This window comes from Neovison vison, chromosome 3 (genome assembly GCF_020171115.1).
Source record: "Neovison vison isolate M4711 chromosome 3, ASM_NN_V1, whole genome shotgun sequence".
NCBI lineage: Eukaryota > Metazoa > Chordata > Mammalia > Carnivora > Mustelidae > Neogale > Neogale vison.
Window position 1 is genome coordinate 232,538,345 of NC_058093.1, and position 25,871 is coordinate 232,564,215.

The 25,871-nt window shown below is 55.3% G+C and overlaps 1 protein-coding gene across 10 annotated transcripts in view; it reads left to right on the forward strand.

The window, feature by feature from the left end:
- The window catches only part of HECTD4 (HECT domain E3 ubiquitin protein ligase 4), a 185,861-nt gene extending 160,206 nt beyond the window's left edge, over positions 1-25,655 (forward strand). For 9 of the 10 annotated variants that reach the window (XM_044244240.1, XM_044244243.1, XM_044244247.1 and 6 more), the window contains 17 exons: positions 1,386-1,565; positions 4,362-5,668; positions 6,650-6,857; positions 9,812-10,035; positions 10,140-10,291; positions 11,829-11,935; positions 12,420-12,543; positions 14,560-14,750; positions 15,769-15,915; positions 16,697-16,816; positions 17,444-17,599; positions 18,978-19,081; positions 19,266-19,487; positions 21,375-21,541; positions 21,924-22,119; positions 22,712-22,934; positions 23,459-25,655. In XM_044244240.1, the coding sequence (XP_044100175.1) occupies positions 1,386-1,565; positions 4,362-5,668; positions 6,650-6,857; positions 9,812-10,035; positions 10,140-10,291; positions 11,829-11,935; positions 12,420-12,543; positions 14,560-14,750; positions 15,769-15,915; positions 16,697-16,816; positions 17,444-17,599; positions 18,978-19,081; positions 19,266-19,487; positions 21,375-21,541; positions 21,924-22,119; positions 22,712-22,934; positions 23,459-23,595 (3,965 nt within the window). In that variant the 3' untranslated portion in view covers positions 23,596-25,655. The remainder of the gene's footprint in view (positions 1-1,385; positions 1,566-4,361; positions 5,669-6,649; positions 6,858-9,811; positions 10,036-10,139; positions 10,292-11,828; positions 11,936-12,419; positions 12,544-14,559; positions 14,751-15,768; positions 15,916-16,696; positions 16,817-17,443; positions 17,600-18,977; positions 19,082-19,265; positions 19,488-21,374; positions 21,542-21,923; positions 22,120-22,711; positions 22,935-23,458) is intronic. The other variant, XM_044244242.1, reaches the window with a different exon arrangement.
- Positions 25,656-25,871: the final 216 nt, after the last annotated feature.

The following is a 25,871-nucleotide window of genomic DNA, read 5'->3' on the forward strand; positions in this document are numbered from 1 at the left end:
ATGTAGCTCACTTCCCAGGCAAAAATTGGGCCTTGGTGGGGGGTGGGCAACCTGGGTGGCTCAGTGGGTTAAGCCTCTTCCTTCAGCTCAGGTCATGATCTCAGGGTCCTGGGATCGAGTCCCACACTGGGCTCTCTGCTCAGCAGGGAGCCTGCTTCCTCCTCTCTCTCTCTGCCTGCCTCTCTGCCTACTAGTGATCTCTCTCTGTCAAATAAATAAATAAAATCTTTGAAAAAAAAAAATGGGCCTTGGATTTTCCACAACCCCTGTCCTCGAGACCTTATATCTTTAGGGAATGAAACAAAAGGAGATTTTGCCAAATAACTTGATCTCTCTTCATTAGGGCTGATTTTTCTCATAGTACTTGGCCTATACTGGCTGTTCTTTAAACTTTATAATTAAATAAGCAGAAGATCTCTATCTTTTCACTCCTCGGTTATCACCAGATAAATGTTCACCCCAAAATGCAGGTCAGTCAGCATGGTTCCTCCCGACTTGTCCAAAGACCCCAGGCTCCTGATGGCCTGACTTATGTCTGGTCAGGCCCTGCAGCAGGCCTTGGGGTGCAGTGCTGGGTGTAAGGGGGGAATCAGGCCTTAGGGCCTTTTTCCTCTCGCTGCAGCCTCTCTGGCCAGGTTCAAGCCATGGCAGTGACACGAGGTAATAAGAGAAAAAGCCCGGGCACCTGGGTGGCTCAGTTGGTTAAGCGACTGCCTTTGGCTCAGGTCGTGATCCTGGAGTCCTGGGATCAAGCCCTGCATCAGGCTCCCTGCTTGGCAGGGAGTCTGCTTCTCCCTCTGCCCCTCCCTCTTCTCATGCTCTCTCTCTCTCTCTCTCAAAATAAATAAAGTCTTAAAAAAAAAAAAAAAAAAAGAGAAAGCCCAAGGTCCTGGGAGTGCTAGTCTGGGGCGCCCCTTCCCAGTCCACTCTGTAACCTGATACAAGCTTAATGGTCTCATGGGATTGCAGCCACACAAAATGGCTAATTATTTCTTTACCAAGCTGGGAATATTCCAAGGAAGCATCTTTTAAGGTCTGACTTAGTATTTCCATGCTGGCTTATCAGGCTGGTTGGTATCTAAGCAGCTGGGGAGTGTTTCTCCTTCCCCATTCTCATTGCTGCCGTTTGCCCCTCGTCACAGTGACAAGTGGACTCTTGGGAGTGATGTCCTCAAGCCCCTCCTGTACCTGCAGCTGACTCGGTCTGGAGTGCGGGATTGGGGAGGTGGGGGGGGAGGGCAATTCCATTTCTTTTCACCTCCAGCAGATGAGCAGGTTGGCTTTCCAGGCCTGTTCTTACACACACACCTGGTGGGTCCTTTTCTGAGGCTGATTCAGGTCCTGTGCTGCCATTTATGAGCCTTCCTCCTTGGCCGTTCTTCCAGGTGTGTCTCCCCCTCCTGGAGCCGTGCTGGTGTTGCATTCTCTGCCCTTGGAGTTCCCTCTGGCTATGGCCTTTGCCGAGCAGCTGCTGGCCTGGAGATCAGAGGATGGCGAAGGGAGATCCGAAGATGAGCCCGACACCATCCCGACGTCTGTCCTCCTGCAAGTTGTGGAGCTGCTGGGTAAGGCTTACCTTCCCTCGGGATTGGGCCTGGGAGAGCTGGGGAGCTAGCTGAGGAAAGTGATTGCCTGCTGGTGGCCTCTTGTTCGGTTGCTGTCATTTGAAAAGGGCCTGTATTTATTTATTTTGAGAGAGAGCATGGGCGGGAGGGGCAGAAGGAGAGTGGGAAAGAGAATCTGAAGCCAACTCTACAAGTAGCCCCACACAGGGCTTGATCTCATGACCCGAACGGAAAAACCAAGGGTCAGACACTTCATTAGATAATCCTGTGGCCTGGCCTCACAGACACGTGATGTGCAGGGTGTTCTTTAACCATGAAAATGAGATTGGTTTTTAATTAACATATAATGTGTTATTTGCCCCAGGGGTACAGGTCTGTGAATCATCAGGCTTACACATTTCACAGCACTCGCCGTAGCACATTCCCTCCCCAGTGTCCATCACCCAGCTGCCCCATCCCCCCAACCCCTCCCCATCCAGCAACCCTCAGTTAAGAGTCTCTTATGGCTTGTCTCCCTCTCTGGTTTCATCTTGTTTCATTTTTCCCTCCCTTCCCCTATGATCTCACCAATACGAGGAATTTAAGAAAATGAGATTTATTTTATCATACCTTTTTTTCAAGGTTTTATTTACTTATTTGACAGAGAGATAGAGCATAAGTAGGCAGAGCAGCAGGCAGAGAGAGAGGGAGAAGCAGGCTCTCCACCACATAGGGAGCCCGATGTAGTGCTTGATCCCAGGACCCTGAGATCATGACCTGAGCCAAAGGCAGCCGTTTAACCAACTGAGCCACCCAGGAGCCCCCGCACTTTACTTTATCACAAATACATGCCATTTTTGTAGTTTTGGAGGTCAAAGGTGGTGTGGGAGTAAATAATGTTGCAAAATCAAACATGGTGACTTAGTCATTCCTGAAAGGGTTGTATTTTGGTAGAACTCATAGAAAGTTAAACTTAAGAGGTGCACATTTTGCCTTTGCAAATTCACCTCAAATTCTAAATAAATATTGAACTTCATTAGTGTAATATATCTGCTTAAGTGTTTAGGGATAAAACAGATTAATGTCTGCAACTAATTTTGAAATAATCAAATACTAAGCTGAGTTGTTTTTTTTTTTAAAGATTTTATTTATTTATTTGTCAGGGAGAGAGCAAGCGAGAGCGAGCACAGGCAGACAGAGTGGAAGGCAGAGTCAGAGGGAGAAGCAGGCTCCCTGCAGAGCAAGGAGCCCAATGTGGGACTCGATCCCAGGACGCTGGGATCATGACCTGAGGCGAAGGCAGCTGCTTAACCAACTGAGCCACCCAGGCGTCCCCTAAGCTGAGTTTTTGGGTGAATAAAGGGGTAGGTAGGTAGGTACGTAAGAGCAAATACCGCAGAGTGTTAGCGGGAGCACCAAGGTGGTAGACCTACGGGCATTCCCTAAGTAGTTCAGCTGCCCTGTATTTTTGAGATTTTTTTTTAATTTGGGGGGAAAAGATGTTGCAAACTTAAGTACACTCAGGGGTGAGAAGCCAGATGGGGGAAAGAAGAGGGGAGTGGGCCAGGCCCCTCATGCTCTGTCAGTCCCTAAGCCCTGTCACTCCTTGCTACATGAGACGGTGGACCCGGTCCTGCCAGCTCTTAGAACTTTTTATTTCAAGAAGACTCAGTAATGTAGATACTGATGTGAATTTCCCAGTTTCGAATGTTGGCGACTGAATCAAATTCTTTGAAATACTCTGGGCGAGGGGTCAGGGAAGGTGAGTGGGGGACCACCATGGGAAGCAGAGGTCTGTGGGCAGTCTTGGATCATGGGCCACCATTCACAGTCTGGGCTGAGGAGAATTCTAAGGCCATCCTATTACGGAAATGACAATTGGCAGAGGAAGGACAATGGAGGGGAGGTCCCATGAGCATCGGAGGGCGGGACCGCAGACCCTGTAGGCACTTGTTCTCTCTGAATGGCTTCCTGATTGCTCGCATGGGTTCCTTTCAGTTAAAGTTATGAAACAGCGTCACCCCAAGAGATCAGGCAGCTTAGTGTGAATTTAAGATGCGTGTCTGGCACAGAGGGGATCTTGGTACAAACCTATGACCCATCTTGTTGTTCTAGACCCGGTTTCCTGAACTTCAGTCCTTCTCATGCCATCTTTATGTGATTCCCACCATGTCTACAAGTCATGCCTGGCAGCATTTATTGATCTGGTTTTTGACAATCCGCTCTCTGCTCCTTTTTGTAAACTTTAATTTTAAGGCACCTGGGTGGCTCAGATGGTCGAACATTTGCCTTTGGCTCAGGTCATGATCCCACAGTCCTGGGGTCAAGCCCCACATTGGGCTCCTTGCTCAGCAGGGAGTCTGTTTCTCCCTCTCCCTCTCTGCCCCTTCCTTCCCCACTCGTTCTCTGTCTCTCTTAAATAAATAAATAGTATCTTTTTTTTTAAAGGGGGTAATACTTTGTCAGTATGTATTTCTGGGCTGTGTGATAGAATTAGATTGTGTGCCCCCAGCAGTAACTACCCCATGGTTTGGGAAATAGTGTTCTCATGACTTCTCACCAACTTACTTGAAAACCTTATGAGAAAGAAAGAAAATGAGTTTTCGGTGTGAGCCATTGAACCTGGCTCTGTGTGATCATGCGGCCCCGGGTTAAGGCCGTGGGCTCTGGGATCAACCAGCCAGGCTTGAGCTCTTTGAGCCTCTGTTTTTTCATCTGAGAGCTGGGGATGGATAACATAGCATCAGGAACAGTGCCTGGTACAGAGCAAGTGCTCTACCAACAACCGCTGCTGTTACTGTTTTGTATTTGCTTCAGGAAACTTCCTGTGGACCACAGACATGGCAGCCTGTGTGAAGGAGCTCGTTTTCCATCTCCTGGCGGAGCTGCTGCGCACGGTACACATCCTGGAGCAGAGGAAGCACCCTGCCGGCCTGTCCTCTTCCATCGCCCTCCAGCTGAACCCCTGTCTGGCCATGCTGATGGCTTTGCAGTCGGAGCTCCATAAGCTGTACGACGAGGAAACCCAGAGCTGGGTCCCGGGCAGTGCGTGTGGAGGCTCGGCGGCAGCGGCCACGGACCAGGGCAGGTTCTCCACATACTTCCATGCACTCATGGAGGGCTGTCTGGCGGTGGCCGAAGTGACCCTGCCCACCAACATGAGTGTCACAGCCAGCGGGGTGACCTCTACGACCGCCCCGAATCTCAGCGACTCCTCATCCTCCTCATCCTCCTCTCCTGGACAGACACCACAAAGCCCCAGCCTCCTATCAAAGAGGAAAAAGGTCAAGATGAAGCGGGAAAAGGCCTCCTCCTCCTCCGGGAAGCGCCAGTCATCCCGTTCAGTGGAATCGGACCCCGCCATGCTCAGCATTGGGGGCAGCAAGCCAGAGGACATGCTGTGGTTTCATCGAGCCCTCACCCTGCTCATCATTCTCCGACATCTCACCAGGAAGGACCCACAGGGTCTGGGTGTGACAAGTGACGCCATCGCCGACGCCTGCCAGGCACTGGTTGGCCCCACGGCCCACAGCCGCTTGCTGGTGATCTCTGGAATCCCCACCCATCTGGACGAGGGCATCGTCAGAGGTGCTATCCGCAAGGCCTGCAATGCCCATGGCGGGGTCTTCAAGGATGAGATCTACATCCCCCTGCAGGACGAAGACCTCAAGAAGCCCAAGGACAAGGCCGAGGGTGCTGACGGCAAAGCCGAGCCGGAGAAGACCCTCGGCTTCCCCAGCGCGGACAGTTTGGAGGTCAGCACGTCCAGCAGCCTGACCCCTGCCATGAGCATCAGCGCATCCGCCTCCACCAGTCAGGCCTCCATCTGCAGCTCCCAGGGCATCTCGCAAACTGTCAGTGACCTCTCTGTGGATCCGCTGCCCTCGGGCCTCGAGCCGCCCATCCCTCCCGGTGTACTGGAGCCCCACGTGGTGTCCAGCCAGGAGAGCCTAGACATCTCCCTGTGCAGCACGGGCAGCCTGGGCAGTCTGGGGAGCCTGGGGGAGCCGCTGGACAACGCGGAGACGGCCTCTGTGTCAGACATGGGCTCCATGTACACGGTCACGTCCCTGGACAACCAGCCTCTTGCAGCGCGCCCCATCAAAGGCTTCGCGGTCGTGGAGGTAATGGCGCTCGCGCCTTGGCAACCACGAAAGTCACGAGCAGAGCAGCTGGGATCCCCCAAACCCAGCATGATTTCCTGGGGATTAACTGACAGGTGGCGTTGGGGCACATAGGGCGCTCCCTGAGGCAGCTCTTGGAAGCCACCATGATTTATCATGTTGGTTATCTGTGTCTGAGGTCGCATCTCCGACAAGAGTGGTACCAAGTCTGATGTCATGAAGTAAATGCAGGTCGTTGCTGAGTATGGGAGGGAGGCAGAGGGGTACGAGGGGCCTGGCCTTTCCTGGGGGACAGGCTTTATCAAGTGCATTCCAGCTTGGGCCCACCGGTATATTTGAGTGGCCCCGAGTTAAGTGTTGCTGTCGGCAGGAGGGGTCTTCACTGATCTTTGCGAGGACAAACTTGCCATTCTGCTCCTGGTGGTTCTGAGTTTCCAGACCACGTTTCTACTTCAAGATCCCTCTGTTGCTTGGGCCTCCTTGTTTAGGAATCCTGCCTCCTGTGTCTTCATCCCTGTGTAAGGGGAGTCAGACTCCGAGTAAATCTGTCCTCCTGCTATTGGATGCGGTGAGGAAGGCACTAGAAGGGAATATGTGTGTATTGCTTTGCTCTCCCAGGGAGCTCTGGCAAGAGAGTTCCAGAAGCCGGTGATGGTTTCTTCCCCAGAATCGTTTCTCTTCATCTCTGCACCTTCTTCCCGGGGGCTTCTCAGAGCTGAGCGTGGACCCTAGCTCCCTGGGCATCGGAGTAAAGCCACAGACCCGGTCAGGGTTTAGCAACAGACGTTTCCAGCAGCTAAGATGTTCCCCATCAAGTCACTGCTGTTGGCGTGTGGCAGAGACGCTCCCGAGGAGCACGACTCGCAGGAGTCCGGCCACACTCACAGCGCTTACGACAGGGAGGGGATTTGAGGACAGAGCGGGAGGGAAAACAAGGTCATTCCCCTACTCCAATCCTGATCCTTTGCTTTGTTCACACAGATAAGATCCCGAGCCAAAATTGAGAAAATTCGAGCAAGTTTGTTTAACAATAATGACTTGATCGGTTTGTCAAGTTTGGATGGCGAAGATGAACTGATGGAGATGTCCACGGAGGAGATCCTCACCGTGTCCGTAGTAAATCAGAGTCTGTTTGATACACAGGGAAGCCCAGGCTTGGAAGATTACTTCAATGATAAGTCTATTAAAGGTGGGTTATGGATTTTTTATTTGTGATTAATAGACTTCTTGCGAACACTTTTAAATTTACAGAAAAAAATTAACAAAGTCTTCTGCTCTCTCTGTACCTAGTGTGCCCTATCTTTAACATCTTACCACAGAAAGAACTTCGGGGGGCACCCTGGGGGCTAGAGACTTGGGAAATGAGCAGGGGCCGTGCAGAGACGGCAGACGTTCTTTGCTTGGCTCATGGAAGCTGTCAGAGCTGTGAGGTCCTTGAGGGCCATGAGGGCGCCCCTGCCTCTGGCCTGCTATGCTCCAGCCTGTGGAGACCGCCAGGAAGGGCCATTCCCATGCGACTGACGAATCACTAAATTCTACGCCTGAAACTAATAATATACTGTATGTTAACTAAATTGAATTTAAATTTAAAAAAAAGAATTTAAAGTGGGCTTGCATTCAAGTCCCATTTTGCTTTTTTCTAGCCAGACTTCACTTTGTTCAAGTTCAGGTGTATTTACTGTGTTCTGTCCTATGGAGCTAGAACATACCAAGTACATTGCTGGAAATCATTTGGTCATTTGCCCAAGGGCAGTAAATGCCTCCATCTTTACACTCATTCTTGGGGAAGAAACAATTCCATATCCTCTTCACCAAGTCCCTCTTTGTCATTCTGACAACTCTTTGTGGGTGGACCCTGTCTGGTGTCCCCACTTCTTCTGTACAATGTGGCGCATTCATCCAGGACGCAGCCCACCCCCCCCCCCCCCCGGGCCCCGCTGAGCAGAATCAAGCAGCAGACTCCTGCCTGAAGCCAGCAGCTTGCCCCAAGCCCTGCTCCGGAAACAGCGGTTTTTCTTTTTCTTTTTCTTTCTATGATTACACTCCTTTGTGTGGTCATTTTTATTTTGCGCTAGTGTTGCTCAAAATTTTTAATCCATGTCCTTCTTTCTAATTCTTTAATATTGTTTGAAATTTCATGATAGAACTGTAGAATTTATTTCCTGTTCTAGGAGAACAAAAATGTAATACCAAATATGGGTTTTGTTGTTGGCTTCAAATTTTTATCCCCGAGTTGTAAAATGTTCACTCAGGGCTAGTACCAGGATGAGATAAGTGAGGCCTTGGGCACAAAATTTAATGGGCTCCAAAAATCTCAGTAAGCTAGATAAATAATGTGTGTGTGTGTGTGTATACCTTTTTAGGACTTATAAAATTTATTTGAGAGAGAACATGAACAGGGTAAGGGGCAGAGAGAGAAGCAGGCCCCTCTGAGCAAGGAGCCTGATATGAGACTTGATCCCAGGACCCTGGGATCATGACCTGAGCTGAAGGCAAACGCTTAACCCACTGAGCCACCCAGGTATCCCTAGATAAATAACATTTTGATTGAATATTTATAGAAGTCAGAATTAATACAAAATATTCATAATGGGTAAAATAGTAAAATTTTAAATAAAGACAGGACCAGTATTACTGATTATTTCTTTTGGCTTAGGCTTTAATGTGGCTTGGCACAGTACTGTTGATATTTTGCTAGTCGTGTGGGGGTTTTTTTGGTATTAATTTTGATTTCTTTTTTTTAATACTACATTGAAAATGCATTTTTTTAAAAGATTTTATTTATTTATTTGAAAGAGATCACAAGTAGGCAGAGAGGCAGGCAGAGAGAGGAGGAAGCAGGCTCCCTGCTAAGAGCAGAGAGCCCAATGCGGGGCTTGATCCCAGGACCCTGGGATCATAACCTGAGCCGAAGGCAGAGGCTTAACCCACTGAGCCACCCAGGCACCCCTGAAATATGTATCTTGATCACAGAGTTTTGGGGGGATCTTGCCCCTGAGGGGACTGCCTGGCTCCCCTCACCCTGTGTGGGTCCCAATCCCTTATTAGTGTGCATTTGGCCCCCAGCGCTCTGTGGCCCATGTGGGGATAACTATTGTAAGGTCTGAGGCCTTTTTCTGCCTTAACTCATGGTTTGCCAGCCTTTTCATACTTCGAATCTGAATTTGGACTGAGTTCCTGATCGTGTTATAGTCAAACCTTCCACATAAGGTACTCGGTCTTTTGGTAACATTAATGCCACACGCGTTTTGCTAGAGACGAAGTTGTGGTTCTGCTGAGTCAGCTTTTAGGGCTTGGCCGCCCCTTCTGCACCCCTGACCCCACACCCTCAGTCTGGAGGCCCATGAGGCTTCTGATCTCCTGTTCGCACAGCCAGGCCGGCCCTCGGGGCAGCTGTGGTATGTCAGAGGGAGAGGCCGGCTGTGAGGCAGGGGGGCGGGAAGGAGAAGGGAGTGAGGAGTGAGTCCGTGCAGCCCCCAGCCTGTGCCCCCGGCCACAAGAAGCGTGCAAATGGGGTCCTGACGGGCCACTGGGGCCCACCTTCGGGAGCACTTATTTGGGCACAGAAAGAAATTGTTTTTCCTTTGCTCGAGGACAATTTTCTACCTGCTCATTGTGCCAGTCTTGAGCCATCCTCTCTAATAGTGCAAAACTTGCTTGATACCGTGGGCTTTGCACTAACAGTACTTGTAGGCTCCGTAACCTGTCGTTCTTTGGGAACTGCCCATCACGAACGTGTTAAGGTAGATGAAACTGCTGTGGTCAGTAGCCGTAAGAGAACAGTGGCTTGGGCCCCGTGGAAGCATGTTTCTCACTCGTGGACAAGCCCAGGGCGAGGACTGGTGTCCACCATCCCCGAGGCTGGCCATTTCTGTGCAGTCAGTGAAGGGAGTGAGCTCAGAGAGCAGACTGGCCTGGGAGTGGCTCACATCCCACATCACAGCGAGAAGGCTGGGGGCGCGGCTGGGGGGCGCGCCCAGAAGGGGGAAACCAGGTTTGGGTGCAGAGCTCTTCATCACCACTAGACGTCTGTTACCTACACGCAAAAAATGAGTTGTAGGAGACACAGACCACTGCGAGGAAGTGTGCTGACGTGGCCCGTTCATAGCAGAACTGTTTTTTCCTCTCCCCACTTCGGAACAGGTGAGAAGCTGGTGCCGGGTGCCAGAGAGGTGCTCACGGAGATATTTAAGAGCTGTGCCCATTCCGAGCAGATGCTGAGCCTGACGCCAGCGAAGCCCATCAAAGTGTCAGACATTTATCTCAGCAAAGAGCAGATCAACTCCCAAACACCAGGCAACCTCCTCCACCTCTTCTTCACCAACGTCCGGCCTCCCAAAAAGGTGCTGGAGGACCAGCTCACCCAGGTACCCACCCCCCCTGCCCACCCCTGCTCGCCACGCTGCTGCTGGGCCTCGGGGGTGCCTTCGGGCAATCCTGAGGACCCCTCTTTGCCCCCGGGGCCCCGCAGATCCTGAGGAAGTACGGAGTGCCGAAACCCAAGTTTGACAAGAGCAAGTACAGCAAAGGCGGGAAGGAGCAGCACCCCGTGAAGGTGGTGAGCACCAAACGGCCCATCACCAAGCCGCCCGCCAAGGACAAGGCTGTGCTCAACAGCGTCAGGTGCGCCTCCGGGGAGCTCAGCGCATGGGACGGGCAGGGCACCCGGGTCGCCGCCTCCACGGCTTCCTGCAAGGCTCTCCGCACATCTGGGAGCAGACCCCTTGGCTCTGCTTTGCAGCTCCGTCGTGTGGGTCCCCAGCTTTGTGCACTGAAAGAGCGTTTTCGTATCCACAAGTGAAGTCAAGTCAGGACTGCACAGGCAGACAAAAGCAAACCAGTCTGAAGTCATTACCATCCAGAATGTACAGAACTGTTCCCCCAAAATTCTTCTTTTAACCACACAAATAATGCGTAGCTATTATAGAAAAACTACAAAATGCGTATTGAAAAAAATGCATTTTTTCCCACACACCGCTTACAACAGTTAAGTGCGTAACCTTCCGTGGATGCGCATGTATTATGTTCTTACGTTTTACGTGGCTAAGGGGCGCCTGCATGGCCGAAGCGGTGACGCATCCGACTCCCGGTTTCAGCTCGGGTCGTGCGATCAAGCCCTGAGTTGGGCTCCACACCAGGTGTGCAGCCTGCTTGAGATTCTCTCTCTCCCTCTCCCCACCCCCACGCTTCCCCCTCTTGCTCACTCTCAAAAAAATAAATGTGCAATGGCTGAAATAGTACAGAAATCAAGAGTATATGCAGCAAAAAGCCATTCCTCTTCCCTTCATCCTCAAGCCTCCCTGCCCTCTCTGTGTTACTTCCTGAGCCTTCCAGAACTAGAGACACAGCGCAAGAGTGGGGACAAGGGGCAGAAGGGGAAAGACAAACAGACTCCCTGCTGAGCAGGGAGCCAGAGGCAGGTCTCGAACCCAGGACTCCCAGACCATGACCCACGCTGTAGTCGCATGCTGGACCAGCTGAGCCACCCAGGCGACCTCTCTCTCTCTCTCTCTCTCTCTTTTAATAGCTCTGTAATATTTCTTGTGTGGATATGCATGCATATTTAACAGAATTTTCTATAGACTTAGGCAAATGACTCAAGAACTCAAAATTGGAACTTTGGTAGAAAAGTACTACCTGGCAGGAGTCTCTAGAGGAATTGTTTGAGGGATCAGAAAGATGTCAGACATAAACCTGTATCTGGGTGCTTCTGTATCTCTGTAGTGCAATAGAGTTTTCTGTGATGGAAATCTGAGCAGTTTCCCTGTCTGGCTGCTGAATGTAGTTGCCACTAGCCACATGTGGCTACTGAGCTTTTGAAACATGGCCAGTGCGGTCAAGGAACTGAATTTGCTATTTTATTTTAATTTAAACATATAGCTACAATCTGGCTAGTGGCTGGTTCTTAGTGCAGCTCTGAAGAATATAGAAGGGATGAAAAGCATCTCTTTAAGGTCTTTTGCAGTTAAAGCATCAGTTTGTCCTCCTGATACGCTCAGTGAACTCGGTGAGGACAGAGCTGACCTTGCGCCCAGCCCTGTGGGAACCGGTGGCCGCGGTTGGGGGGAGTCTGGCCTACCACACATGTGAGGCTCTGCGCATCGTCTGTCAGGATATGGTATGAACACAGGAATTCTGACTGCAGTGCTCTGGTCTACAGCAGGACTGCCTTAAGTGAGAAAAAGCCAACTGTGAAGCCTAAGTCCCCAGAAAAGAGCAAGCCAGATGAGAAGGACCCGGAGAAGTCACCCACCAAAAAACAAGAAGGTGAACGAGCAGCTTGGGCCTGAGACTGGTGGGCCCCCAGGACCGGCCCCCAGGACCAGCCTCCAGGCTTTTGCCTGACCGACTGGGCTGCCTTGGGGTTAGACTGGGCCTCGATGCCGTCTTTAAGCATGAATTTATGGAGGTCAGACTAGCAGTTCCCAAAATACCGGTACCCAAAGTGAAGAGTAGAAAGTAAAGATCTGGAAATCTGCTTAGAAATTCGCTTCTAGAAGGCACTTACCTGGGCCTTAGGACTTGAGCCTCATAAAGGCCCAAGCAGAGCTGGAGAAGTCAGGCTGTGGCTCGCTGACCCCGGGAGGTCAGGGGCTCTGCTGGGTCTTGGGCAGTCGGGGGAGGCGGCCATGACAGACCTTGGAGGGGCAGGACGCGGGACGCAGGTCTATTGGGCCGTGCCAGAAACGCCACCAGAGCATGGCGCGAGGCACTTTACAAACTCCTAACTCTCTCAATCCTTCTCCCTCAGTCCCTGAGGAGAAGTATCTCACCTTGGAAGGATTTCACAAGTTCGTTATTGACCGAGCCAAGCAAGACATCCGTAGTGTCTGGAGGGCGATTTTATCCTGTGGTTATGACCTTCACTTTGAGAGGTAAGAAGTTGTCTCTCAGTCCAGTTGACACCTTGTGTAAAAATTGTTCTTGGCCACCAGAGGCGTCCCCTCCAGCATCCTTTCTGGGAGCCATTCTGCTGTTCTGACGCCTCCTGAGCTGTGGCTTCTCGTGATTCTCCAAGTGGTTTCAGAACGCATTTGGAAACCACTTCTGTTCTAAACAACAGATTCATCTTCTGACGGTTCTGGAGGTCAAGGTGTCAGCAGGGTTGGCTTCTCCTGAGGCCTGTCATTGGCTTGCAGATGGTCACATCCCTGCTGCCACCTCGCTTCCGAGGGGGACACCAGTCTGCTGGTCTGGGCCTGGCTCTGTGGACCTCCTTTAACTCGGTTACCTCTTCAAAGGCCTCGTCTCCTAACACAGTCACACATTGGGATTTAGGGCTTCAACGTAGGAACGGGGGGTGGACGCACTTCAGTCCCTAATAGGGTCGATTTCTTATTCCAAAGACTCTTTGTTCCTCAGAGTCCCACTTTGTCTCCATGTCCCCGTCGCCCGCTCTCCCTCTCTTCCAGGGAGGAGCTCGCCAGGTCCCCAGGGCCAAACAAGAATAGGTTTCCCCTTCTAGCTGTAAGGCGGTCCCAGGCCAGTCCAGTGCTTACAACCCGCAAGAAACCTCCCTGCCCTCCCGCCGGCGCTCACCCCGGGCACGCAGAGAGAGTGCGGGCGGCGGGGACAGATCGGCAGCTGGGAGCGCGGTCTTTACATCCGCGCTCGGGTTCAGAGGTGCTTTGCCGCTGGGCACCGTCATTTCGTACCTCACGGAAGGCTCAGAGTCCATCCGCAGACCAGTTTTCTGATTTATTTTACAAGCCAGTAAGAGATGACTTTGGGACTTTTGAAAGTAGAATCACCCATTTTGGACTAGAAAGTGCATTCGAAGTGAGGTCGCAGGCTGGCCTGTGAACGAATTCCCAGGTGACGTGTTTGTTACAGCTCAAGGGACACTCCGCGCCATGCCGGGCCTGATGCCTCCTTCCCACACCTGGCCTGAGGGCAGCCAATGGCATCTGCTGCTCTCCGCCAGCCTGGAGGGGGCTGTGAGGGGACCCCTTCTGGAGGCTGCTGCCTCTCAGCCCTCCTCCGGTGGAATGCATGCTGCCTGGGCTGAGAGGCTCGGCCCCTGGCCCCAGATGGGCCCTCCTGGCAGGGGGCACCCTGTGTGGCATGTGGCCCAGGGAGGTGCCGAGGGCCCGGGAGCCAGAGGCGCCCATCCACCAGCACCCTGCCCGCCTTTCCGGGGCCCACGGCTTCCTGGGGTTGGAAAGGCCGCGCGCACTCCCCGCACACCCCGAGCCTCGTGTGCAGGCTCGGAGGAGCTTTCCCGTGGTCCTGTGCCGAGGGCCATCCCGTCGGAAATCCCAGGCAGCGTGTCTCCCGACATTTTCAGGGGGTGGGTTTTTTCCATACTTAGAAGTGGGTGCACACAAGACATCTGCCTTTTTTTTTTTTTTTCCTGTTTCCCCATCCCGCCGGGGTCAGCATAGCAGGTGATGCGGGCACGGGAATGCTGCCCTCCTGGCCCCCAGTGTGCGTGCCCTGCCTACCAGACGAGGGGCCCAGCTTTGCTGAGGTGGGCAGGTGCTCCTCGCCGCCTTGGCCGTGGGCCTTGCAGGCGCCCTCAGCTGGCTGGGGGTAGCGGGGGGGCGAGTACTGCTGCTAGCTGCCTTTGTACGTGAGGAAACTGGGCCTCACAAAGCAGCCGTCTTTGTGGCCCAGGTCACCGGGTGGCCTAGATTTCAGCCCAGGGACCCCAGAGCCCCGTTCTTACCCCCTGCCCTTGGCCCAGGCGCAGGAGGGAGGCCCGCAGGGGTGCGTGTGGCCGGGGTCCGGTACTGTGGCACTGTCCCGGCCTGCGGGCTGTGTGCTCCCTCCTCCGGGGGCTCCTCCCCTCGCACGGAGACGCCAGCTGCGAGGCGAGGCTCTGTGCCAGTGGTCCTCTGGGAGCGGGGACGTGGCCCCCGGCCCACCTTGCCCTTCTCGCCCGGCCCCAGGTGTGCCTGCATCGACGTCCGACACGCGCACAAGGCCTCCAGGAAGTGGACCCTGGAGATGGACGTGGCGCTGGTGCAGTACATCAACCGGCTGTGCCGTCACCTGGCCATCACGCCCGCGCGGCTCCACCCCCACGAGGTGTACCTGGACCCTGCAGATGCCGCAGACCCCAGAGTGGCTTGTCTCTTGAGTATGTAGGCTCTGGCGGAATTGCCATGGGGGACCGTTCCCTTGCGCTGCCTGGGGGCATCCCCAGCAATAGCACCAGGGGTTTGGAGGAACTAGGCGGGCTCCTTGCAGCCATCCAACAAGTCCCTTGGATCACCTGCTGTGAGCCATGGGGGCAGAGGAGAGGGAGAGACGGAAGCTGTGACCGAAGCTGCATTAGATGCCCGGTGGGTGTCGGGAGGGAGCGGGGATCAGCTGTCTGTCATCCTTCATCCCGAGAGAGCAGCGTCTTTATGAAAAGCTAGGAAGGTGCCTGCACACGTAGGTGCACACGGAAGAACAGACGTTCTCCGTAAATCCGTCCCTGGGAGGTCACCCTTGTCACAGCATGCTGGCACCTGACCCCTGGGCTTGTTTTCTGTGCCTGTGCACGGTACCACGGGCGGCTTGGGAGTCTGCCCGCCCTTGCTCGGCCGCATGTCCTGGGCCTTTGCTCTTTGCTCTTCCGGATACTTTGAAGGTAAACCTGGGCCAGAAGTGGTCCTGCTGTCCATCTCTGACAGCTGGAGACAGATGTGAGCACCAGGGAGACAGTGTGCCAGTGTCTGTGTCCTGTTCTTGACATCTGATGTGACTTTGGGGGAAGCTGATGAAAGGTACACAGGACTGTGTACTATTTTTGCAGCTTCCTAGAAGTCTGTTTCAAATTTGAAATTAAAAATAGCATCAACCACAGCCCTGGCGTGGCCCTGAAGATAGGCCGAGGCGGCCCTGGGATTCCCTAAGAGCCGGGGCCTCCCCACTGCTTCTGCTTGGCCTGGGCTCAGGCAGACCAGCGGCCACTCACACACTGCATCTGTGGGTCTCGGGAATAAAATCTCCCGTGGGGTCCTCCCAGTCCCCCTGAAATGCCCCGGCCCCGGTGCTGCGGTGGCCCCCCCAACCGATGCTGCGGCCCCCGCCCCACACCCCAGGGACAGGGACCACCTGAGTCTGTTCGCAGCCCAGGAGCCTGGGCCTGACCGCCCTCATCCCTGCAGACGTGCCCATCGAGAGCCTGCGCTTGCGCTTCGCTCTGCTGCAGTCCCTGAACACCACGCTGGAGACCTTCTTCCTGCCTCTGGTGGAGCTGCGCCCGACGCCCATGTACGCACACAGCATCGCTGCCCTGCTGAAGGAGGCCAAAGGTCAGCGCCTGCGCGCCCCCCCCCACGCCCCCACCTGACAGTCCCGGGCCGGGAGGCGCCCCCTTACCTGGACCGCGCCCGGGTCTGCTCGAACAGCACTTCCAGCCGAGAGCAGTTACTTCAGTTACACCCTGAAAAATTAAATTTTCTTGAGTTTTCCGGGGGCGCCTGGCTGGCTCAGTCAGAAGAGCGTGTGACTCTTGATCTCGGGGTCATGAGTTTGAGCCCCACATTGGATTCCATTATTTAAAAACAAAACAAAACAAAATAGAAGGCTCTGATTCACTGTCTGTCCCCTACATTCCAGAGATGATCATTAACCGCTGAGTACCTATCCTTCCAGACTTTTCTGTTCACATACAAATAGACACACGTGTTTGTTGGTTTGTTTTGTTGTTTTATTTAAAAACAGGTATCCTAGCATATGTTCTGTTCCGCACCTTCACCTTGTGGGTTTTTACTTGTTGCCATTTCAGAAAATGCTACAGCAAACCTCCTCATACTTCATGTTTTTCTGCCAGGGAGGTATTTCCTGGGCATGACAGAGGCCGGGGTTCATATATTACCACTGGGCCAGATACTAATAAATTACACACACACACACACCCAGAAAGTCAGGGTTGTGGCGTGTGAGTGCCCCATTCGGGGGCCTGGAGGGCGTCCCAGGAGAGACTGGCCCAGTGCGGGGGAGGGGGTGCAGCGTGTCCTCTGCCAGGCCTCAGAGGGGACAGGGAAGGAAAGCAGCCCCGTCTGAGCCTCTCTCCCACATTCTCCCTTTCAGGGCTGATCTTTTATGACACGAAGGTGACTGTCATGAATCGGGTGCTGAACGCCACCGTGCAGAGGACTGCTGACCACGCAGCTCCCGAGATCACTTTGGACCCACTGGAAATCGTGGGAGGTAAGACAAGCTACGCAGAGCAGAAAATGCAAGAAGGTCGTGACTGAACAAACGATGCAGTTGATTTCTTGCACGTGATAGAAGCCTCTAGACGAAGGGAGTGCACACATTCATCCCGCTGCTTCTGTCCTCCTCCCAAGTGTCCCAGCGGGTGGCTTCCACCTTCAGGGTCCCCTTTCGAGCCTGCGTGCTGGACAGCAAGAGGAGGGGGAGAGGCAGAAGGATCTCGCCGCTTCCCGGAGCCTCGCCTCCCCTTCCCTGCGGGGGAGGGTGGGAGTGGAAACATTCTGACTGACCATGGACTTGCTAGAGTTGGGGTCCCGCATTGAATAAGCGGGGGGAATGGCTCCTGGGGCGGTAGCCACGGCGTATAAACACACACACAGCGTAGAGGAGATGAGAGAAGAGTATGGACGGGGGGTCCCTCCCCTGGAGACGGAGGGGAGGCTGGGAGCCGTGTGCCTGCAGCATGGAAGACCTTCCAAGAGCAGAGAGAAGGCAGGGTGGCTGGGCCAGGGGCGGGGGGCGGGCTGAGAAGGGGGCAGAGGCCTGGCAAGCCACCTGTCCCGGGGAGGGAGAGCAGAAGCTGGCGTCGGGAGGCTTTTACCGCTTTCTGTCCCTTTCCAGGGGAGATCAGAGCCTCCGAAAACTCCTACTTCTGCCAGGCTGCCCGGCAGCTGGCCTCTGTGTCGTCCTCGCAGCTTTGCGTCAAGCTGGCCAGCGGCGGCGACCCCACCTACGCCTTCAACATCCGCTTCACCGGGGAGGAGGTCCACGGCACCAGTGAGTGCAGCCCCCGGGCTCTGGGCCGCCGGTGCGGGTGGAGGCCATGTGGGGGCTGTGAACGTTTCTAGGGTCATCTGTAGCCTCGTCTGCCCCAGATGCCCCCTGCCATCCTTAGCAAGACTGAATAAGCCAGGTCGTCGGTAGCTGCTGTGCAGAAGCCAGGACTGCCCCTGGCCTGGGCGGGAGCCAGCGCTTGCCAGGGACTTCAGCCCCGCGGCCCCGGTCAGCGCCGAGGGGACGCCATGGAGACGCTGTCCGTGCCGATGGGCTTCGTGCCCTGGGAAGCGCCCCCGGCGGAGGGGTGGGCTGGGTCAGAGCTTGTGTGCGTCCCTTGAGAGACCGGTGCTAGGGACAGCGAGGAGGCCCAGCAACTCAGAAAATGCTCCTTCGTGCCGCTTTCAGCCATCCTAAGTGCGCCCCAGACATTTAGGAAGTGTTTCCCACTCGGGGTGAGAAGAGAGACCCAGGGCCTCAGCCAGACGCAGCGGGAGGGCCGGGCCGCTGGGGCATCTGCATCTCCCACGGCCACTCGCATCCCAGGACCCCGCTCCGGCCGAGCCTCGGGCCAGGTCGTCTCAGAAAGCTCCTACCCGCCGAGCATACCGAGGGGGCTGGACCCCCCTCCACAGCTGACCCTCCGCCTGGCAGCAGAAGCGCGAGACAGACCGGCCTTGTCCCGCGGGACTGACAGCCGCCTCCCCAGGCCAGGCAGCCGGCTGCGGCTCAACCCAGCTCTGTCTGGCTCCACGGCCCAGCCCTTGGTGGTTTCCGCAGGCAGAAATCTCCTGTTTCCCCGTGGAAACAGGAGCGGGGACATCTGTCCCCAAGTGGGTCCTCTGAACGACTCCAACCAAGTAGTGTGTATGCACAGCTGTCCCAGAGCTTCTGACCTTAGGGCCCTGATGGGGATGCGCAGGGGAGAGGAGACAGCCACAGGGAGACATTAGCCAGAAAGCCAAAGGCACATCTGGAATGACAGCAGCAGGGGACAGTTAGTGGCCCTTTGCCCTCTCTGAGTGCTCATGCCATCGGTCTGTGCAGTTAGACACTCACTGGCCTGGGCAGGGGTCAGTGCTGAGTAGGACAGGCGGCCCCGCACTCGGTACGACCTAGCCAGCCCCCGCCATTGGTTCGATTGTTGTCCCCATTTGGTGGGTTGGATCACCGGGAAGTGATTCCCTGGGGGTCACCCAGCTAGTAAGTGGCACAGCAGGACTTGACCCCCCCGTCTCTCCGCCCTCGGACGAGTCTTCCGTCCCCTCCACCATAGCTGCATTCTGGGTGGCGGACGAACTGAGGTCCAGGTGGGCCCAGGGGCCACAGGCAGGTGGGCTGCCGGGGTCCCGGTGCTGATGGGTCTCCGTGTGTCCCACAGGCGGCTCTTTCCGGCACTTCCTGTGGCAGGTGTGTAAAGAGCTGCAGAGCTCCTCACTGTCCCTCCTGCTGTTGTGCCCCAGCTCCGCTGTCAACAAGAACAAGGTAGGATGCTCGAGGTGTGGGCAGCGGCGGGGTGCTGGCTTGGGGCCCTGGGGGTATGTCCTCTTCCACCCCTTCCCAGTCGGCCGCCCTGACCCTGCGGAGGCTCCCTGCTGCCGCCCGTGGGTGCCTGCTCCAGGGGGGGTAAAGGCACCGTCGGTCACTTCATCTGCGCCTCCGTCTCCAGGGCAAGTACATCCTGACCCCCAGCCCCATCACCTACGGGGAGGAGCAGCTGCTGCACTTCCTGGGCCAGTTGCTGGGAATTGCAATTCGGGCAGATGTCCCTCTTCCCCTGGACCTCCTGCCTTCCTTCTGGAAGACCCTGGTGGGTGAGCCCCTGGACCCTGACCAAGACCTACAGGAAGCAGACATACTCACCTACAATTATGTCAAGAAATTCGAGAGTGTAAGTGAATAGTCCATGCTGGGGACAGCAGAACTCGGGGGCAGTGTCCCCAGGGCTCCTTGCTGCCTCCATGGCCTGCCGTCCCCTGGTCCTCCCTGCCACGGGAGCCCAAGCGCCCACCTGAAGACCAACTAGGATCTCCCAAAGAACAGGAGGGAAAACGAGCCGCGTCTGGCAGGCTTACTTCATGGCAGCAGAAGCCCCTCTGGCTTCTCTTCCTATTTGATAGCAGCAGAGTAGGGGTGACCGATGTGCCCTGACGGCCTCCCAAAGACACAGCGTTGAAGGGTTCCCGGCCGCTGATGGAGCAGAGGTGCCAGGGGCGGGGGTCTCCGACAAGCAGACCCACTTTCACTTTTAAGAGCTTGGTTTGGGGGCCTCAGAGCTCAGGAGATTGGCTCTTGGGGATCACCTGAGATCAAGCAGGGAAGGGGAAGGGGTTGGGACCGTAGCTCTCCTCCTTGTGCCTTGAGACACAGATAGTGCAAGCATAGCGCTGAGCGCCCCTCTGCCCGCACAGCCTAGCACCCTGGAGGCGGCGTGGTCAGTGCTCGGCTGTGGCTGGGCCCCCGGGGGGCCGTTCACATCTGGCCACTGGTTCGCAGTCTCGGAGGCTGGCCGGGGGCCAGGCTCTGGGCTCTCGCCCCAACCATGGGAGCGACCGGGTTACTCTCCCGGCATGAGGCCCTGTTCCGGAGGGCTGTGTGCACACGTCCTCGAGACGAGGCCAGGAGAGAGGGAGGCTCAGAGAGGAGAGCTGGTGGGGAGCAGAGCCACCAGGGGACCTCCATGTCCACCTGCAACACCCCCTCAAGTTAGAGACCAAGTGTGGAGGTGCTTCTGCCCCAGCCCTCCACCTTGAGGCCAACTGCCTGTGTCTCAGGGGAGCAGCAGAGGCCTGGCTGCGGCCGCTTGAGTGGGAGACTCAACTGATGGAGGCTCAGAACTTGGGCCCTCTGAGGGGCTTCGGTGCCAGGCTCTCCACCGTCCTCCCCTCGGCCACCACTTGAGGGCAGCAGCACAAGAGAGCACCAAAGCCGGGGTCCTGGATTCATGCTTGGTTTCCGTGCAAAAATGGGGAGGACAGGGAATTGTCTAAAGGGTCAAAGCAGGGCAGCCCCCTCAGGCTGGGGATTTAGGAGTCCCTGCCAGGCACTGCTTTGAGAAGTTCTCCCAGGGCTGTGCGTAGCAGCAAGGGCCTGGGCAGGCAGAGGGTGTAAGACAGCGTCCAGAAGGACAGTCCAGGCAAGGCTTCTTTCTGAAGGGGTTGGGCAAAGCCTCAGAGGGTGCCGGGATATGGCTATGCCAGGGTTGGGGCACACGAACCAGGAAGAAATATTCTGAACTTCTGGTGCTTGTACCTGTAGCCTTCACCAACCCAGACTTAGGGGTTTATTCTCTCCGGGGCAGATCCTGTCATCTCCTTGGTAGCCCGGCATGCAAAGCAGTGTCTTTTGGACCCTAATTTTGTTTTTTTTTAATCATCTGCTTTTGAAACTAAATATAGATATAGATTTGGCTTCAGGCAAGGCTGAATCCAGGTGTTCAAATGATCTCTTCGATAACTGGTTTCAAGATGGTCCCCATTAGTACGAGGTGTACCATCTTACAGTTGTGTCCACACCAGGGAAAGGGCTGCCGCTTCCAAACGGTAACAGAAAAAGCCCTGCAGTTGGGGTCTCACCAGCCAGGCTTCTGCTGCATGCCCAGCCCTGAACTCACGGCAACTCTGGGCAGGCCTGTGCTGTTTGTGCCTTCATAATGGTCAAGGGCAGCCCCCATCCAAACGGTGCCTGCTGCTTGCCCAACTGGAGATTGGGGTTCCATCTTCCAGGGGACCTTGGGAGCGGGTCAGGCAGTTAGCCCCGGTCTGCCTCTGCCCTCCAGATCAACGATGAGACCGAGCTCGAGGCCCTGTGCGCCGAGATCGCCTCCCAGCACCTGGCCACCGAGAGCCCTGAGGGTCCCAACAAGCCGTGCTGCAGGTTCACCTACCTGACCATGACGGGCGAGGAGGTGGAGCTGTGCAGCCGCGGCCGGCACATCCCTGTGGCGTGAGTGTTGTGCCTACACAGGGGACCGGCCAGTTGGGCTGATAGGGTGTCGCAGCGATGTCTGGATTTGGATGGCCTGGGCTGGGCTGGGGACAGATGGATCTCACCCGTGGGAGGAGTGTGAGGCGGGACGTCGGGTGTCAGCAAGGATAGAATGTGTTCAGCAGAAGGACTTTGTTAACAAAACCCCAGCTGCGAGGTGGGTGACACGCAGAGGCAGGAGAGGAATTCGTGGGGCTGCCAGGACGGGGACATCTCGGTAAAAGGGCCTGAGGCCCCTCCTGCTGGGACCTTGACTGGGGCCGTGTGGCCGCAAGCCTAGGAGCAGCCCCACGGGCCGCCTCGGCGTTCACCGTCACCGGGGTCCCCCTCGCTCCTGCAGGTGGGAGAACAAGGACATCTACGCGGCGGCCATCCGGAGCCTGCGGCTGCGGGAGCTGCAGAACACCGAGTGCGTGACGGCCGTGAGGGCGGGCCTGGGCGCCATCATCCCGCTGCAGCTGCTCACCACGCTCAGCCCGCTGGAGATGGAGCTGCGCACCTGCGGCCTCCCGTTCATCAACCTCGAGTTCCTCAAGGTCGGTGGCCTGGGGCTGGGCTACGCGGGCAGGCGGTGTCAGCGGGGGCTGTCCCGGTACTTGCGTGCCAGCACTCCGGCCCCAGGCCACGCGCACCACCCCACTGCCGAGTTAGCCAGAGCTGGCTTGTGGCCGCACGTGGCAGGGTCCGCTTCGTCCCCAGATCGCTGTCGGGCCCCCCTTCTGGGGCCACATCCCGAGCGAAGACCATTCTGCTGAGCCCCCTCCCCTCGCCAGCCTGGCCTGCTCTCGCCCCAGCCAGCTTCCCTCAGGCTGGACCCCGGCATCCCAGGGTTGCTTGTTGCCAGCTGGGAGACCTTGCCCGAGTGACTTCACGTCCAGTGGGAACGGTGACGGGCCCCGCCCAGCATGGCCGTGGGGTAACCCAGGTCGAGCCTCTGCTGCTGGGCGTGAGGTGCAGGCTGCAGTCCCCCACACAGGCACTGGGACGGTACCTTCCAAGTCTCTGTCATCGTCACGATCCCCACGGCCGGCGGCCATGGTGTCCCTGCCACACCCGTCTGGTCTAGGGAGGTCCTGGGCTTGCAGAGGCCTGGCTCGGCTCACGTCTCGGGGGGCCTTTCTTCCCCAGGCCCACACCATGTACCAGGTGGGGCTGATGGAGACGGACCAGCACATCGAGTTCTTCTGGGGGGCCCTGGAGATGTTCGCCCAGGAGGAGCTGTGCAAGTTCATCAAGTTCGCCTGCAATCAGGAGCGCATCCCGTTCACCTGCCCCTGCAAAGACGGGGGCCCTGACACGGCCCATGTGCCCCCGTACCCCATGAAGATCGCCCCCCCAGATGGCACAGCAGGTACCACCCGCCCCTCATCGTGTTCCAAGTCGGGTCGCACCGACCTGTCCCTCAGCTGGGAGCTGGGGCTGCTGAGCACTGCGGGAGGGAGGGAGAGCAATGGACGGTTAAACCCAGTTGTAAACGAGGGAGCGGGGCAGTGTCATGTGCCTCCCAAACTTTACCTCAGCCAAGAGTCCATAGACGCCCAAGGATGATGTATTTTCAGATATTTTAAAAAGTTAAAAATCCAGAAATGTTTTAATTTTCCAAATTTTAAATGTAGAAAAATAAAACCCTCTGCTGGGCAAGCGAACAGCTCTAACCAGATTCCCTCACAGGTCAGCACTTTGGTGCCTGTGCTATACACGAGTTGCGTCTGCTGTTTTCTCCTTCAGAATCTTCTTTTGCCCCACACCTACCCCCTCCTTCTGATGGGCCTTGGGGCGGGCTTAGAGCTGCCCAAAGAAGCAGAGAGGCCGATGGGGCTCCCAGGAACCGCAGCGCAGCCTCCTAACGCTGGCCTGGTGGGGTTTCTTTCGCAGGTTCCCCAGACTCTCGCTACATCCGAGTGGAGACCTGCATGTTCATGATCAAACTTCCCCAGTACTCCTCTCTGGAAATCATGCTGGAGAAACTTCGTTGTGCCATTCACTACCGTGAAGACCCCCTAAGTGGCTGAGGGGAGGGAGCCCCAGAGTGAGTCCGTCACCGAGGCACCGCTCCACCGGCTTGGGAAGCCTGCCACTGAGGGCACGTCCCTCCAGGCCCTGCGTGAGGAGTTGGCGACATTTTGCTTTCCTGAACTTTTGTCCACATTCCAGGGCTTCCTGGAAGACTTAACCTTTTGTATTTGTATGTTTCGTGATGGGTTGGTTCTTTTACTACCTGTTTGTGGTATGTTTGTAGGATAGTTTAGTTCCCGGGCAGCCCGTGTCTCATTTGATCTTCTTGGACATTGTCTTTCATGGCCACCGGATTCTGATGCCGTAAGGCCCCAGTTAGTTCCGCATCATGGAACCACCCAGCAGGAAGCTGGTGGGGAGATCCCAGGGCCACACAGAGCATCCCGTACTCTCCGCAGAGCATCTTCACAAACAGGTCTGTGGCCTTGCCCCTCCTGCCTTGAGCTGGAGTTGACCTGGATGCAGCTCCCACAGGCCTCCTTCCATCTTGAAATGGCTGGGCCAGTTACCCAAACGTGGGAGACACATAGGAGGCGTTCTGTGTTAATCTTCCGGCTTTGGAACCTTGTTCATGGTCTGGGTTTTTCTGAGGAAAAGCCCCCTACTGGTTCCTCCATCCCTTCCCACCCAGACAAGCCTCCGCGCTCTCTCCTCTGGGCCCTTAGTCTGACAGTTTTCCATGGAGTGTTCTCCGAAGACCAAAGGGTTCATCCCTGACCTTAGTTCACAGCCAGGGGTGTCGCAGCTCCAGGAGTTGAGGACACCCAGAGGAGGAAGAACAGTGCTCGAGTGGGGGCCTTTTTCTGAGATCGAACAGGAAAGCACATGACTCAAGCCTCACCCCCTTTTGTACTCAGAAACAGCCCTTCCTCACCGCAGTGCTGGGCTGGGCCACACACCCGTTTTGAAAAGAGCTGACTGACTGACTGAGGTGCTCTGCTCCATTCAGGGTCTACTTCAGTGACCAAGACCTTCCAAGGACCGCTGTGGGGTCCTCCTGCCCCCCCTTTGCCACCCCATGTGAGTGTGTGTGCCTGGGCTGAGCCGCTCCAGGCTCACCCACTGCCCCAGTGCATTTGTGCCCCACGCAGGTCTTTGTCCAATGGTACTTTGTTCAAGAGCAGCACATGCCATCTCGTTGGACACTGTCATTTTGGGCCTGGCCAGTTCTCATGGAATTGCATCACTGTATTTATTGTATAATATTGTGAATACTGAAAGTTCTGAGTGCGTGCGGACTAGAAGGCTTTGGAGTGTGAGTGCTGGGGAGAGAGAGCTGCGTTTTTCCTTTCTCTGCTGTGGCCCTGGTCTGTCGGAAGGATGTATGGATTTTAGAGTTAGAGCCATGAGCATCCATCTCCTCCCTCTTATTCTTAGGAAATGCATTAAGGACCATTAGAGAAATGATTCCCCAACCTAAGGAAAAGCTAAAACCGGATTAATCGTTCCGGCTGCATCGGTTACATTTGATGCAGGAGCAGTCCTGTCTGGAGGGAAGCGCCCGCAGGCAGTTTTCCCTGCTTAAAAGGAAGAGGGTTGGCCGCTGCCTCCTGGCGGCGAGAGCCCCGTGGACTGGGGGGGTCACACCGGGATGTAGTCCTGACAAGGATCCTCTTACTTCTGCTAACGAAAGAGCCTCTGGATTATTAGAAGTAATTCTTGCTCTCTGTATTTTTACATTCTTGGTCCCTTCCAATCCTTCCTATCCCTTGAATGGACTCAGAATTGTCAGCTACCTCCCCAAGGGGGGTTTGGGAAGCTGCTTTTGGCCCATCACTTGATACGATGACAGCCGTGAGTAAGATGTCTGCTGCTAACACGACTGCTTCTCCCAGAGAGCACAGTGAGAGGTCCAGACCGAGTCAAACCTTGGCCCTAAAAAAACCGTGTGCTGTAAAGTTACTTGATGTATATTTATTATAATTATTTATGGTTGCATTTAACAAAGTTTTCATTCAATTTGATGCTATTTACACCACTGCTGTGTAAAGGAAGCTCACTACAGGAAAAAAGTCGCACCAATAAATAACCTTCATCTAATTTTGATTTACCTGAAGAGTTGTGTGATCATCTACTCACTGAAAAGATTCAAAGGCTGACAGTCTCGGATGGCTCTGATACCTAAGTGCTGTCCAGTCGTTAGGAATCTGGTCTCTGCACTTGACGAGCTTCTTCGTCATGCTTATCAACTACCTTTTCCCATTCAACTCCTTGAGGCTGGTTTTCAGATAGAAAGCATGATAGAAGGAATGGAAATCCAAGGTCAAAGCTA